At 38.6% G+C, this 16,821-nt stretch overlaps 1 protein-coding gene across 8 annotated transcripts in view; it reads left to right on the plus strand.

Annotated features, from left to right (window-relative positions):
• Positions 1–9,138, plus strand: part of LOC117302300 (actin filament-associated protein 1-like) — a 62,535-nt gene extending 53,397 nt beyond the window's left edge. For 7 of the 8 annotated variants that reach the window (XM_033786182.1, XM_033786188.1, XM_033786189.1 and 4 more), the window contains 6 exons: positions 1,662–1,893; positions 3,764–3,884; positions 4,757–4,928; positions 6,270–6,374; positions 7,762–7,887; positions 8,817–9,138. In XM_033786182.1, coding sequence (XP_033642073.1) covers positions 1,662–1,893; positions 3,764–3,884; positions 4,757–4,928; positions 6,270–6,374; positions 7,762–7,887; positions 8,817–8,843 — 783 coding nt within the window. In that variant the 3' untranslated portion in view covers positions 8,844–9,138. The remainder of the gene's footprint in view (positions 1–1,661; positions 1,894–3,763; positions 3,885–4,756; positions 4,929–6,269; positions 6,375–7,761; positions 7,888–8,816) is intronic. The other variant, XM_033786187.1, reaches the window with a different exon arrangement.
• Positions 9,139–16,821: the final 7,683 nt, after the last annotated feature.

Here is a 16,821-nt window from a genome sequence, read left to right on the forward strand (position 1 = left end):
CACAAAAACTCTGTGAATTTAAGACAGTTTTTGCCAACCTAGTAAGTGCTGTATGTTGTGCTTTAACAGTACAACAGGGCCAAATTTCATAAAGCTGTTAAGCAGAATAGCAAACGACTTGGCTAAGCAATTTTTGGTAGCTTGTTTTGGATATGTTTGTGCTTAGCAAGTTTTTGTGCTTACAGGCTTTATGAAATTGGGCCAAGTTCTTCCAAAATATGTCACACTCACGGCGAGGAACTTGTTCCAGCCCACACATCAATGCCGAAGGAATGGGAGACTTATGGAGAGTCCCTTTTCAAAGTGCACGTGCTCAGACCTCCCCACACAATACTTAGCATGTAGACGCACGCTCAGAGCCGCAGGACAGTTATGTCTGCTGCCACCATTGTCTCAAAAGTCTCCCATTGAATCATGACCAGACAGAAGATTGTGTACTCTGTTGTTTGTTTTGTTGCGTCTTGATGTCCTCATTGCCTTAGAGTCCACTTTAGTCCATGATTAAAGACCACTCATTTGCAATCATACTTTAACGTAATACATTGTAATTGTCTTCCTATTTTCATTCCAATCAGCAGTCTTGATCACCATTGGCTTCATAACATACTAATGAAAGCAGCTTTAATTAAAAGTTCAAACTTTATAACTTAGAAAGTAGTTTAATCGCTTACCTCTTTTAAATTTAACACAATCATTAACTTACACACTATATAATATCTATTTCACTCATATTTTAATACTTAACTTTTAGAAATGAGCTAAACAATATTGTATTTTATCTGTAATGTGATACAAGAACCTGTATACCACATAGCAGTATGTGTAATCACTTGTGGATGTCTGTTTGCTCAAGTCTCCACTTTTGTTTGGAATGTTTTTTCCTTGTCAGATGAGCGATTGTTAAAATTCAAATGGGACATTTCTTGAAGGAAGCCTAAATCCAGGTTCTTACTTCCTGCGAATGCTTTATGCGAAGCGAAGCTGACCTCACAGCTCCTTTTTTTTCACTGTGAATGTTTTGCAAGAGTTGAGCACATCAGCCCAACTTTGTGGCAGGAAAATTTGCATCGCATTCGCATTTGCAGGAAGGTGTGAACCGGGCTTAAGTTAGGAAAAATTCCATATTTCCATTGTCATCAGAAAAGGTATGGTAGAGTACAAGTGAAGAAATACAGGGGTCCTGGGTTCATATCCATTCATCATCCATTGTGACATTTTTGTGTGGAAGAGAACCGTTTTTGTTTGCCTTTTCATTGCTCAACACGAAATAAGATTTGTTCTCGTTTCATCAATGATTTTCCCTGATTTGTCAATGCCATGGGTTCATCCCTAATCCCCAACTTCCACGATCACTTGTCTTCTAGTTTGAAAAGGAGACAGAGCATAAACCCACCAATCTAGAGGTCACAAGTTCAATCATCAGTTACACTTAGTCTTAAAAGTCAGTGATCCTGGGCTTGATTTCACAAAGCACTAAGATTCATCTGAAGATGAGTTGTCAGTATAAACTTTGTGAGATGTGACTTCAAACATTGCTTAGCAATTAAGATTATACACAGTTAAAATAAATCTCAGCTCTTTGTGAAGTCCGCCCCTGGACCATCTCCTCCTCTTCTCATTATTTGTTGTCATTCTTTAATCCCCTCTCGTCAAAATCACAGGCTGTCCAACAAGCTGGCAAAAAGAAAATGCCCTCCTCCCCGAAGCTGACCAAGAAGGACAGCGAAGAGGCTGAGAGTAAGAAAGACAAGAAGGCGAAGAAGAAAGACAAGGGCAAGAAGGATAAGAAGAGCAAAGAGAAGGAAGAGGAGATTGCGAAGGAAGAGGCTAAAGAAGAAGAGGAGGAAGTGGCCAGGGTTGAGGCTGCTAAGAAGATTGTGAAGAGACAATCGGGTAAGGAGAAGAAAAAAAACAGTCTTGGACGGGTTTTGTGTACTTGAGGTTTGTCTTATATGAATTATGGCAGACAGATTTGAAAGGGAAGCTGCTGAACAAAAGATCATCATGAACCTGAACTGTATAAATCAAGGACTTAAAGACACTGGACACTATTGGTACCTGTCAAAGACCAGTCTTCTCAACATACATGTATGCATAAAATAACAAACCTGTGAAAATTTGAGCTCGAGTGGTCGTCTAGATTGCGAGATAACTATAAAAAAACACCCTTGTCACACGAAGTTGTGTGCTTTCAGATGCTTGATTTCGAGACCTCAAATTCTAAATCTGAGGTCTCGAAATCAAATTTGTGGAAAATTACTTCTTTCTCGAAAACTCAATGTGTACGTCACCTCAGAGGGAGCTGTTTCATGGAATGTTTTATACTATCAACCTCTCCCCATTAATCGTTACCAAGTGAGGTTTTATGCTAATAATTATTTTGAGTAATTACCAATAGTGTCCACTGCCTTTAATATGGACCATGGTTTCCTGTCCCACTAAGAATATAGAGGCTTTAAATTCCCGATGTGGCGGTCTCGGAGCTCCAGGTACTCAGAGTTCCAGATTACCCAATACGGTAGTATTACGTCTTGCCGTGCCTGGGCACAGCAAGCGATAGGTTGGTATCGTATAGCAGAGCAACGGAGACTCACGCCCGCAACGACAGCATGCTACGTCATCCCGGAGAGCTTGGCACGCCAGAGATCTTAGACTGTGATTACTGCGTGCAGAAATGCCCGGTGATGTCACCCGGAGCTCTGAGTACGCCGGAGCTCTCAGGCCGCCACACCGGTGTCAAGATTTCCTCAAAATCTCATACAGCTTTCAGACTTTCTTGAAAGAAGGAGAGCAGTAACCAAAGAGAGATGTTTCAAGCCCTTGCTCCTCGGCTCTGGAATTGCCTTCCCTGTAACAAGCCAACACACTTCGGCTTTTCAATATTAGACTCAAAACCCATTCATTGTTCATGTAATATTGAACTTGTATTGACTCCTTGCACGCGCTTCACATGCAGCGACTGATGCCAGACGCTCACCATGTTGGTGGTCGATAGGTTTACGTGTTAACGCTGCATTCGCCTAAAATGCTCACTTCTCTGAATAACACTCCTTGACATTGACACCAAAATGGCTTATCCAAGATTATTCTGAACATGATGATGCCGTCAGGTGAATTGGGTCAATACAGTAGTTTTTGTATTTCCAGGGGTGGATTTCACAAAGAGTTAGGACTAGTCTTATCTCGAGTTAGGACCAGTTACCTGTCCTAACTTAGGACTATCCATGCAATTTGTTTATCTCCTAGGACTAGTCCTAAGTTAGGACTAGTCCTAACTCTTTGTGAAATCGACCCCTGTCATGCCTGTATCAATACATTCTTTGTTTGTATTTATTTCTGTGTGATCTTTTTTCAAGAGCTCCCATCTCTATGGGTGCCATACAAATGCCTGATGTACAGTATGTATGTATGTGCTGTAATGTGCGATTGCACCACTGAGGTTATGCAATAAACCAGTCAGGCGTGACCGGGGCGTGCACCAAGCACCATGCAAGCCCTGGCCACGCCAGTCATACAATGTATTCCTGAAACCAACCCGTCTGCTTGTGTGTCTCTTAGAGCTCCTCCAAACCCCCTAGGCTTCAGAGCGGTGCGACTCACCTATCCGGTAATTATATATCCGAATGTTGCTATAATAGCGCCATTCACAACATATGTAAGTACAGGATGTATTTAAGTGCAGCATGTACAGGTACTGTATGTGTATAAACGACAAGGGTTTCTCCCAGATGCTGATTCTCTATCATCTGTTTTTATCTTGCAGTCATCAACAAGTTTGAGAAATCTGACAAGAAACACCTCTTGGATGTGGACCGCCTGGAAATAGAGCGGAAAGAAGTGGAGGGCAAGAAACGAGAAGTGACCAAGAGGAAGATCGATCTGAGGTGAGTCTTACACGACGCCATCGAATTTTCAACCAGTTTATTTTGCCAGTGTTTTGACCCACATGGAGGTTACCTTGCAAGGTTTAGAAAAACATAATAATAAAATTAATAATTTGGGAGGCTAATCATCTTTACACCACCCGGTTCAGACAGAAGGAGCCACAGAGGAGCCACAGAGGAGCGCCGAACCAAATAGATTAGGAGAGACTCTGGGTTGACCCAATTAAATGTTGGTTTTATACAGGCGAACTTAACCTAACATTTAACTAGGTTCAGCTCATGACGAGATCAACGTCTGAAACCAAGGCGCTCCAGAGTCGTTCCGAACCGACTGCAACAGTCGATCTTTCGACTTTTAGGGCGTTCAGTCGCTCCTAAACTGTTTCAGACGTCAAACTTTTCATGAACTGTATTCAGAATTTGGTTCGGCGCGACCCTGGAGCGCCTGTCTGAAACGGGTGTTACTTGCAGCTAAGAGCTGAATTGTGAAGGACGCAGCTACAACGTGTTCGAGAAGGAGGCATGCAAGGGCGAGTTGGCCCATTATGACCACGGAGCACAACCTGAGAGAGTGTTTGATTTTTCCCGAGAGAGGAAAAACTGGATGGTCTGGCACAGCAGAGAACCAACACACAACTCAACTCACATATGGCTCTGACCGAGTATCGAACCAGGGTCACCTTGGTGAGAGGGCGAGTGCTTTACGTCCATGTACAAGCCAACCATGCCCCCCCGAAAACATGCCTTGTAAAATCCCTTTCCTAACCCAAATGTTTTTAAAAATACCAACATGGAGTGGTTTTAACATTTTTTTTTTTCCCTATGAAATTTCACCCTGATCTGAGATGATTTTTTTCATTTCTCGTTATTAGATCTCAAAAGATGGAATCAACGGATCCCAAGCAGAAGGAGTTAATCGAGGGAGAGCTGAAGAAAGCTCAACAGTCTTGGAGTGAGTGCAGCAACCGTCTCGCTTTCATCAACATGGAGATTGAACGATTCACTAAAGGAGGCGAAGCTAACATGAGGATTGAAGAGAAACAGGTAATGTGTGACCCAATAAGCCTTTTTGAGATATGGCGGATACAATGCTACGACATTATTAGGTTTGGGGGAAATCTGTCTGTATTATACATGGTGCACTCCTATGATAGTATCCGCCATACCTCAACAAGGCTAAGAGGGCGCTTATAGAACGGCTAGTTTCCAGAATTGTTTATCGCAGGCATAGACCTTTTCGCAAATACTCCGACGCGCGCGTAAGGCTAGGAATTAGGTGCATTGTGGTCTAGCTGGTAATCAAATTTGATCCATAGCTATCCCACGATGCACCTCATTCAACAGTTTGCCCTGCTTGCGCAATGGTATTTGCGAAAAAGGTCTATGATGTTCTTCCCGACTTAAGTCTGATTTTCATATTTTTTAATTTTTGCCCTGGAAAACATAGGAAAAACTGTGGATTGAATGGCCTGAAAAGTATTCAACCCTGCACCATAATATGGACATTTGCAGGTCATCCCTCATACGCTCACACAAATTCCTACTCCTTTGCAAGGACCAAATATCATGCATGGTATTGTCGGAGTTATGACAACTTGTCATGACAAGCATTGTTGGTCAAAACTGTGCATGTGTGAACACACAGGTTGCCAAACTAGACTGAGCGTTGGGTTGTGCTGCATTTGGAACGGAAAGGGCGCCCAGGAACCATGTGACCAAAGAGACCTGGGCCCAATTTCATGGCTCTGCCTACCCTAAGCACACAATCGACGCTTACGGAAGCAGGGAATTCTGTGCTTACGGCAAGCGTATTTCATGGGTTAGCGGTGAATTTTGGCTTCTGCGCGTGCGTACTCCACGTTACTAGGCATTCTACGCTTACAAGGCTAGCGCAGAAATTTGGCGCTTGCACGTAACCAAGGAATCGTGATTGTAAGCGCAGAATTCGGCGGTAAGCAGAGTCATGAAATTGGGCCCTGGTCTCTTCTTTTCGAAAAATAGACAAAAGATAAATTGCAAATTTACGAAGAGTGGGCATCAGAACCTGCTCTTGGTTCTTTGTTCGTTCTGTGATGAATGAAAAGGTGCTTCATAACTGTGACTGTCGGTAGTTTTCACGGACGCACGCCAAGTTTAACAGCTACAGAGATGTATTTTGTCATTTTCTAATTCACTGAGTAGGCTATAATTGTTGTTAATTCCTTATTGATGTATGTTCATTTCATTCTGAAACATGTTTGTTTTGAATGCTTTACCATGTTAACCTGAATAACCACTTAAATTAAATGTCTGATGAATGATTATAAATGACTAACAGCAATCTATCTTGTGTCTTGCATCGTACCATTCTGGACTCATGTTGCCATGGTTTAACCCTCCATGTAGCAATTCCGCATGTCAATGGTACGGGAACTGTCGTTTAAGGAGCCCGCGTTTAACAGACGAAGCAGAGATCGTCTGTCCCTCTGCGCGATGAAAAGCTGGAGTTTAGTAAGTTCACTCTCGAAAAACCAAACAGAGAACAACTTTTTTCAAATTTTTATTTGCGTTCTCTGTGTCAAAGTTTGTGGATTTTATTTTTCTGGTGCATTGAAGCTCTAAGTGGTGTATTTCTGGGTACATGTACGTGTAGTTTGTAAAATAATGTGTGCATGTTGTGAATTTTGGTGGATAACTTTTTTATTCACTCCTGTAACGCTTTCATGTTTGTGTGTAGTTTTGCATGTAAACCAACATCCATTATCACATGAGTCTGACGACATCTTTGGATGTCTTTAAAAGAGAGAGTTGAAGCTGCTTTTGTTTCACAAATTATTTCACCTCAACTTGAGTATGACTTTTGTTTTCCAGGCTGTATCGTAATCTCATTTTATATTTTTATTGAAATTGTTTACATTGTTTCAACATTTCAATCCATTTACTTCTTTCATTACATTTATATTCTGAAGAGAAGATGATAATGTTTTTTGTTTTTGTTTTTAAAGGCAGTGGACACTATTGGTAATTGTCAATGACTAGCCTTCACAGTTGGTGTATCTCAACATATGCATAAGATAACAAACCTGTGAAAATTTGAGCTCAATCGGTCATCGAATTTGCGAGATAATAATGAAAGAAAAAAACACCCTTGTCACACGAAGTTGTGTGCTTTTAGATGGTTGATTTCGAGACCTCAAGTTCTAAATCTGAGGTCTCGAAATCAAATTCGTGGAAAATTACCTCCTTCTCGAAAACTATGGCACTTCAAAGGGAGCCGTTTCTCACAATGTTTTATACCGTTAACCTCTCCCCATTACTCGTTACCAAGAAAGGTTTTATGCTAATAATTATTTGAAGGAAATTACCAATAGTGTCCACTGCCTTTAAAATGTAAAATGAAAACCTTAATTTTAGATGGGTTTATCGTGTATTTTTTTTTCTGTTCGTAAATGTATTGTGTCATACAGTCCTCTTATTGATACAATATCTACATGTACAACGTATTTAGTTATTTAATGATAAATGCATCCTAAATGTACCCTTATTAAGAAGTGTGCTGTTAGTTGCATGTACAGTAGCATGCTAAAAAATGTATATTATTTCAGTTGACATGGTTGATATAATTATGATTGTTTGTTCTTACTGTGTACTTGTTTTAGAATATTATTTAATTAATAGTGTTAATTAGATATTAGTTTCCTACATTGACCAAACTAACCATTTGTTATTATTTGTAATTTCATGAATCATTTTTAGTTAAAAAAAAATTGTAGTTTGTCATTTCATAATACATCTTTAGAAGACAAACTTCTATCGTCATCCATAATAACACAATCGGTTCTAAAAACTAATGCATTTTTTCCCCCCCGTTTGTTTTTTCTTCATCTATCTTTCCCAGGATACTGCCTCAGCAGAGATGGCCAAAAATGGGATATCGGAATCGGCAAAGAAAGATTCGGCAACGATCTCCCCTGGCATGGAGGTTATGTCAAAGTCGGCTGGTAATGTGCAAAATAAACTCAAGGTGAGAAACAATTCACATTAAGCTTGGGCGATATTGATTTATTTTAATCACGATATATCGCTGACAACATTTCGCGATATACGATACAAACGCGATTAATTAAATTTGACATCATCAGTCTTCAAACTCCCAGTGAAAGTTGTAGAAGAGACGGTCATAGCATAGGAGAGGTGTTCTAATGATCTATTCTTCTGGTTTTACTCCCAACCTATGGGGTGCAAGATGTTGAACAGCTAGGAAATACACCGCGTTATTGCGATGCTTAATCGATATCACGATATATCGCAATATATCGATATTTCGATTAAAACCAAATCGATCCGATATCGAAATCGTTTCCAAATTAGTATCACGATATTCGATAATATCTTGGTATCACCCAAGCTTAATTCACATTTCATTTTTGGACGAGAAACAAAATTTTTTTATGGAGTGCTATTTTGGCCGGCTTTTAAAGACACTGGACACTATTAGTAATTACTCAAAATAATTATTAGCATAAAACCTTAATTGTTAACGAGTAATGGGGAGAGGTTGATAGTATAAAACAATGTGAGAATTGGCTCCCTCTGAAGTGACTTAGTTTTCGAGAAAGAAGTAATTTTCCACGAATTTGATTTCGAGACCTCAGATTTAGAATTTGATGTCTCGAAGTCAACCATCTAAAAGCACACAACTTCGTGTGACAAGGGTGTTTTTACTTTCATTATTATCGTGCAACTTCGGCGACCAATTGAGCTTAAATTTTTCACAGGTTTACTATTTTATGCTCAAGTCAAGAAAAGAACAAGCCTTTTTTTGCCCCAAAATAAAGTCAGAAGTCAATGAAATTGGCGGCTCGAGTCTGACTCGAGTCTAAGTCAACCACAACACTGTCAACAACAACAAGTAAACAACACCGTGACTCTCCTTTCTCTTTTGTTTTCTAGATGTTCCAGCAGATGAACAGTAAATAGAGGTCATCGTGTCCACGCCTTTGCAAAGTAGTAAGGTGATATTTTTGTATAAAGGCCGGTTGATAGTCGGTCTTGGGACGGTCGTGTGATGGAAATCTTGACGCGCGATCCTAAAAAACACTGTTTATAGTCATCGCTGAGGCCTAAAAACTGTATCTTTTTTTTTTTATCGCGCGTCAATAATTTCCATCGCGCGACCAACTATAACTCTGTCTTAAAGCTTCCATACAACGCCATATCCAAAAGTAAATGCTTGTTTTGTATGAGTTTTTTTTTTTTATTCGGTTCGGCCAGAGAACAATCAGTGATTGCCAGATTGTTGTTTTGGTTTATGCAATGCACTCAGTATTTTAAAACTTTTTAAAAACATGTGTAGGAAGTTTAGTTCGTTTAGTAAGTTAAATTCCCCCGCATTCCGTTATGATGTCGGCAACTATTACTTCACCATTTCAACATGTCATGCTGCCATCTTTCCACTCTATAGGTAAAAGAGACGAGTCTACCTGATAGAGAAGCTTATTATTCCTGCTAAGCAATGCAATTTTTTTTTATTGGAGTGGCAACGTGGCGTCTGCGTTTCAAAAGAAGTAGTTTTGCGCTTGCGATTTCCATTCTTTACTAATTACTGCGCTAGCTGTGTAAGTGAATAATGCTTAGTAACGTGGAGTACATATACGCACAAGCTAAAATTCCCCGCTTACCCATGGATTACGCTTCAGTAAACCTCATTTCTTTGCTTTTGGTAAGAAGGGCCATGAAAATTGGGTCAAGAACTGCGTAACTTTTTAAAGTAACTTTTGAACATTTACATTTAAAAGTTACCTCAAAATGCTTAAAAGAGGCTCTGGGGCCAGACTAATTTGATCATTGTGACACTGCCAATATTTTGGTATGGTTCCCAGTTAACTTATTTTTTAAGTCACAACGAATGTAATTGAAGATGTATAAGATTTGAATACCATTCGTTTTACAGGACAATCATGGTGGGACCTTTTAATGAAGGTCAAAGGTTATAAGCAAACGAGAGTTTTGTAATGAATTTATACATGTATACACATGTATGAATTGTATAAAGACTGTTTTAATCGTAATGACATTCCAAATGACATTTTTGCAGCTTAAAGGTAAACAGAAAATTTCTTAATTGACAGGGATGAGAAATTTCAGACTTTTATCTGAATTTCAGACTTTTCAAGTCTGCGTGGTGTGAAGACAATCAGCTGTTTTTGTTTGTTTCCATGCATAAAGAAACTCCGCTCTTATTTCTTCTTCTCTTGTGTAAAGAACCTTTCCTAAGTCTGAATCCCAGGAGACAACTAACCTTTCTAAAATTTGGATCCCAGTTTAAGACTTTCTTGTCAGCAATGATGCTCACTCCCTGTTGGAACTATCAAATGTAGAAGACTCATTAAGCCATTATCACAGGGGCATGGTTTTGCTTGTGCGTGAAGCGCTCGCCTCTCACGAAGATGATCCTGGTTCGATACCCGGCCAGGGATGTGGGTTCAGTTGTGCCTTCATTCTCTGCTGTGCCACGGGGGTTTTCCAGACCGTCTGGTTTTCCTCCCTTGGGAAAAATCATACACTTTTGATCTCTGGCTGTGCTCCGTGGTCATAATGGGTTGACGTGGCTGGCTGCCAAAGACGCCCTTGCATGCGTGTTTCTCGAACCGCGTCCTTCGCAATTCAGCTCTTAGCTGTGAGTAAGGATGATTATAGCCTCCCAAATTAAATCATCTTCAAGTGAGATCATCGACAATTGCAGTACTTTTGCCATTGCATACATCAATGGTTAATCTTTTGAATTTATTTCACAATTGAGTTCACACGTTTTTTTATATTTAACTTGGTGGATCAAGAACTTCTATTTATTCTCGCATGATTGCTTGGGCTTTTGTGGCATCCCTAAAAACTTTAAATTAAGAATCACAATGGCTCAGTATACATATATATCCTGGATGTGAGCAGATATAGACAAGCCTTGCTCAAAGCAGTCGCAATTTTCGCTCCGAAAAGGTCGTAAACGACTCAACCCCATGCGTACATGTACTGTACACTGTGTGTGAATGTTTGTATCGCACTGAGTATTATGTGCCTGTATTATGACTTTGCTTAGGTCATCCACGCTCGTATTACTCTCTAAGAGGTTCCAAAGGTTTATTTAAGCTGCAATACACACCAGACAGTAATAATAATAATAATAATAATAATAATAATAATAATAATAATAATAATAATAATAATAATAATAATAATAATAATAATAATAATAATAATAATAATAATAATAATAATAATAATAATAATAATAATAATAATAATCCACCCTGCTGGGTGCTCAAGGAGCAGTAATTGATTTTTCTGAAATTGTGTTTTAATAAGAACAAAATAAAAAAATATTCAGGATCTTTTTTGTTCTACAAGGTAGGTTGGGGTAAAGATTAAGTAAAATATATATATATTATGTACTATTTTAAGAAATTTCACAACTTTGGCGCCAACTCTTAACTACAGTGTAATGTTTTTAAAAGTTGCAAACACTTCTTTGGTCAGGGTTATCCAAATGGTCCTGTTTAATACATTGTACATTTAAGGTCCAGCCATAGAGCTATATATATTGACTAGAGCGCTAACACCCCATTATACACGCACTAAGGTTTTGAAGCCGTGTGGGCGCATCCATGTTTATGTACAAACCAATACAAAAGCTTGAAATTTTGTACGGCAATTGTACGGCTATTTGCATGATAGTGCGTTTGTTCTTTTTTATGTGCCATCGAAGCAAAAAATGCAGTAAATCTGAACGCACAATCTGCTGATCAGCGCACAAACTGCGAGCGTCATGTGCGTCATGATTAAAAGGCGCGTTTAATTTTGTTAGTACGGCAATCAAGTCGAAGTTACAATTTTCGTAGTGCGGACGTACACGAGTGGACAGTTGCGTACGTAAGCGCACACGCCGAATGTAAAATAATCGCGGCAATGTGTACTTGTGTGTTCTCTTAAAATTCCGAATTCACGCAACACATCAAACATGTCTGCGCCCAGGGTGGGTTTAAAACGCAGAGCAAGTTAGCGCTCTAGTCAATATATATAGCTCTATGGGTCCAGCACAAAGTCACTGAGTGCCAACTTAACCAATCCAAGAACTTATCCTTGTTTCAAAGTTCCATTCCGATTTTCAGGGGTTCTTCTCAACAAAATTCCAAGTACTTCTCAGTTTCTTTTCGCTTTCGTTTTTTTTACTTTGAAATCTTTTGTTGTAAATAAAATTTGTTTTAAAGTCAGTGATTTTGTTTTATATATATTTTACGGAAGTTCTTTTATTTTTTACTCGGATGTCATTATTTGTGTAATTATTTTGTAGAGCGGTGTATAATTCTTACTTTGATTTTTAATATTTTCTGTATAATTATGTCTGACTGTTTAAATTGTTTTTATGAAATTACACGTGTTTAGAACAAACAAAATTGTTGCCTATTATGTAGTGAACTGATGAGAATGTTAAAGAGAGCATGATTTATATTATTGTTATGTATTGTAGAGCCTCGTAAAACATGGATGAAGATCTTGATGAAAACACCAGGCCAATTTGTTGCTTTTTTTCTCACCAAACAAGTACATGTAGACTCGATCAGCATTTTATTGTCAAATACCAATGCTTGACCCTACAATTGAGTACAATTGCTTGTAAAATGTTGGGGTTTTTTTTTTTTTGGGGGGGGGGGCCTTGGACAAGGCCTGGACTTGGTGCAAAGACGGTCTTCTCGAAACCTGGCAAAATTGAGTTGGAGGCCTTCGTAGGAGATTGCTCCTGGGAGATAGCAGAGCTCCGTCCTCCTTGAGCCTGCTTGGAAGACATGGTCCATTATTAAAGCGTGACCGAGAGGACAGGCTTTTGTTTTAGGTATTTATTAGGTGCCAGGCTTAAAGGGGTTAATTTATTTGAAGAATTAAGAAGGGCAACAGATGAGGGGGATTATTGTACAGGGAGATTTTTCCGGTTAAATTATTAAATTTACTTGTTGTACAGCACATCTTTTGATAATTATTATGTATGGCTAAGTGTAGATGTAAATTCTAAACACAATCTTTGTGTTGGTGATTGTTTATGTAATGTGTACATATGTGTACATGCCATGCATGGTCTATAAACACAGATCTATCTGCAGGGCCTTATTTCATAGAGCTTATTAAGCACAAAAAGTTGCCAAGCACAACAAAATAATGCTTACCAGAATAAAGTTACCATGCCTCCAAAAAAAGCATGTCTCATGTACTATATTGCTGCTGGTATTCTGGTTACTTTCGCCAAGAAAAAAATTTTTAAGCACTATTTACTGCTCCATGAAAAAGTGGCTCTGACTTCATTTTATAGAGCTGCTTAAGAGCAAACGGTAGTTAAGCACAAAACAATTATGCTTACCAAGATAAGGTTACCAGCCAATAGCTTTTCCGAGTACTGTCTATGACTGGTATCCTGCTCATTTGTGCTTAGAAGAAAATTGTTAGACAACATTTGTCCTACTTCAGGAGGAGCTCTTGGAAATTTGGCTCTGGCAATATCAGTGACAGTTCATCCTGGCTGAACAATAATTATTTACTTCGTACCGAAACTCTAAAAGTCAACTAGTAGCTGTGACCTAACTTGACCTCAATAATTTGGGTCAATCATAATTTGCAAAGTTTATATTATGCTTAGATTAAGGTTACCTGCCAAAATACCCTGTGACAAATACGGTCATTGACTGGTATCCCGCTCATTTTGTGCTTAGCAGACATTTTTTAAGCAAAATGTTAGTTCTACTTGTAGCTCTGTGCAGTATTTGTTAAAGGTCAAATGAGGTCACAGCTACCAATTTCCCATTGAGTCTAGTCAGTACCCCTGTTTTATACAGACTAGTAAGTACTACTAAGCATCTTTGGTTCCAGACTGGTGATTTGTTTTTAACAAAATCCAGTCCAATACAATTATGAAGAGTAATTTTTTTTTATTTAATGAAAATCTGGCCTTAATCTCTTTTTTGTTCTTCAAATGTATATGGAATTACTATGTGTATGTTGGTGTATAGATTTAATTGCTGCCTTTTTAAAAGCAAAATATTGTTTATTTGTGGACGGTTTCCATGGGGCCTGAAGATAATGAACCAACCATACATGTACGCTATGTAATAAAAAACACTCAATCGTAAAGCTACTTGGGGGCAATTTTTGAACCTCGACTTTCACTTCAATTATGAGGTTTCTAAGCTACATGTACTGTGCCAAAAAAACACATTTCAAATGTTTCAGAAGTTGAAGAGAAAATGGCAGGGACACAACGACACAGACTTTGTTGTTGGTGAGCTTGTGGTTAGGAAAAGAATCCTGAATAGACGTCATTTTTACAGGCAACTTGGGTTTTGGTCGAGTTGGTCTTTGAAAAGCATTTTTAACCGTTTGTTATGAAATGCATATGTGTAGAAAGATGTTAATAAAGTAGAATAAAATGATCCACACAAACATGCCTCAAATTGCACGGTTTTCCTTTTACCTCGTTGACCAACACGGTCAAATTTTTAAAATGGCCGACCGTGTTAGTTAGCAGAGTAAAAGGAAAACCACGCAATTTCGAGGCAAATTTGTGTGGATCGTTGTATTCTACATGTACTTTTAAAACATCTTTCCAACCCGTATGCATTTTATATAAAAAAAACGGTTACAAACGCTTTTTATAGACCAACTCGTCCGTTTCAAGGCAACATGTTCCTTTAATATTCCTACACAGCCAAGTGGTCCACAGAATACCACAACATTTCTGGAATCTACATGTACATGTACAGTATTTACGCATAACCCACAGTGCACTGAGTTCGAGTGCCCATCACATTTAGTTGACCCGTGATTGACCACTCACTGACCAGCAATGTAAAAGCGCAGTGACGCACGCACTCAAACGCCTCATTTGGAAGCCTATTAAACTATCGATACCAAAGTATTTTAACACTCCATTGCCTTCTTACCGCTAGAGTGTCACTGGTTCCCTTCTGCGCTTTTACCCAATCATGTTAGCATAGAACAGGCTATCGGGACCATGGAAGGAACCATTGTACAGAGGCTGGTTCCAACTGGTCAGCCACAGTAGTCAACCAATGGTCGACCAGCCTGGGTTCAGGTAAAAAAAAAGTCAACCTTAAGTTAACCATGGTGCACACTGAACTTGCTTATAGTTGCCAGTTCAAAAAAACATTTGCTTTTCTGTGAAGATGGCCGACGTCAAAAGGGAACTATATTATTTGAACAATGTACATGTATAATCGTCATTTTATAGCATTTATGTTTAAGAATTTTAAATGTGATGTCTTTCGTAGCAATGTGGTTTATTTAATGCCTCTTTGGAATGTGTAATTATATAGCAAGTTTTTATAATGAATGGAAAGTCATTGTATTATATGGTACTAAAGCTTTTATATAAATCAGTCGTTTGTGTGTGTTTTTTTATTTCATAAGACCAGTCCAATTTGTACATGTACCATTGTTGCATCAGTGCACACTGTCTCGATTAGACAATAAGATCTCGATTGTACAATAAGATTTCGATTGTACAATAAGGTCTCGATTTTACAATAAGGTCTCGATTTTACAAGGTCTAAATTTTGCAATAAGGTCCTGATTTTGCAATAGGGTCTCGATTTTGCAATAAGGTCTCATATTTGCAAAGGTCATCGATTTGCAATAAGGTCTCATATTTGCAAAGGTCATCGATTTGCAATAAGGTCTCATATTTGCAAAGGTCATCGATTTGCAATAAGGTCTCATATTTGCAAAGGTCATCAATTTGCAATAAGGTCTCATATTTGCAAAGGTCATCGATTTGCAATAAGGTCTCATATTTGCAAAGGTCTTGATTTTGCAATAGCTTCTCGATTTTGCAATAAGGTCTAAATTGTCTTGCCCATGAAAGAAAACTGAGCTCAATGCAACTGCTACGGGCTTCCGGTAATAAGTGGAGGCAGTTTGTGAGAAGTAGGCGTGGCTTACAGTGGAATTACATCACACTTGCAGACAGGATAGAGATCTACATGTAGACCAAACCCTTTTGACTTTGTCGATCATATCCAGGAAAATTAAGTGAAGTCATGGACAAATGAACTTTGTATGTGTTTCCCGTTTAATCATACCAGCTACTGCTGACTCATGTGATAATGAAATAACATTTCAAGATGGCGGTTTACTCCAGATTTCTTAAAACATCTTAAATTAAGAATTAGCTGTTACAATCTGCCATTCAGGTGAAACACTCAACCAAGGAACACCTTATAAAAATAGCACAATAATAATATAAGGATTTGGCAATAATTACATATTTATATTTTTTACAATGTAGATTACAGATAATAGAGAGAAAAGAGGCAATAGTTAGTAATAAAATTTCTATATGATTTTAAAGAAGAAGAACATCAATACAGTGGCGCGTCGGGGGAGGTCTCTCATTTTGCAATGGTACCTAAATATTTGGCCCATTATTATACAAAAGTGCAAATCTTAACAAAAATGTGTTGTAATGAGACGTTGCCTGACACCACGAGGCCAGCACTCAAAGTCGAGGGCTATAGTAACTAATTTGGGCTGTTGACCTAAATCAACTGTCACTAGGGGCACATTGCCACCTCCGTGGACTTAAAGGAACACGTTGCCTTGGATCGGATGAGTTGGTCTTTGAAAAGCGTTTATAACCGTTTGTTATAAAATGCATATGGTTGGAAAGATGTTTTAAAAGTAGAATAAAATGATCCACAAAAATTTGCCTCGAAATTACGTGGTTTAATTTCCTTTTACTTTGCAAACTAACACGATCGGCCATTTATGGGAGTCAAAAATTTGACTCCCATAAATGGCCGACCGTGTTAGTCGACGAGGTAAAAGGAAAACCGTGCAATTTCGAGGATTGTTTGTGTGGATCATTGTATTCTACTTTTAAAACATCTTTCTAACCATA

Source organism: Asterias rubens, chromosome 18 (assembly GCF_902459465.1).
Source record: "Asterias rubens chromosome 18, eAstRub1.3, whole genome shotgun sequence".
NCBI classification, from domain to species: domain Eukaryota; kingdom Metazoa; phylum Echinodermata; class Asteroidea; order Forcipulatida; family Asteriidae; genus Asterias; species Asterias rubens.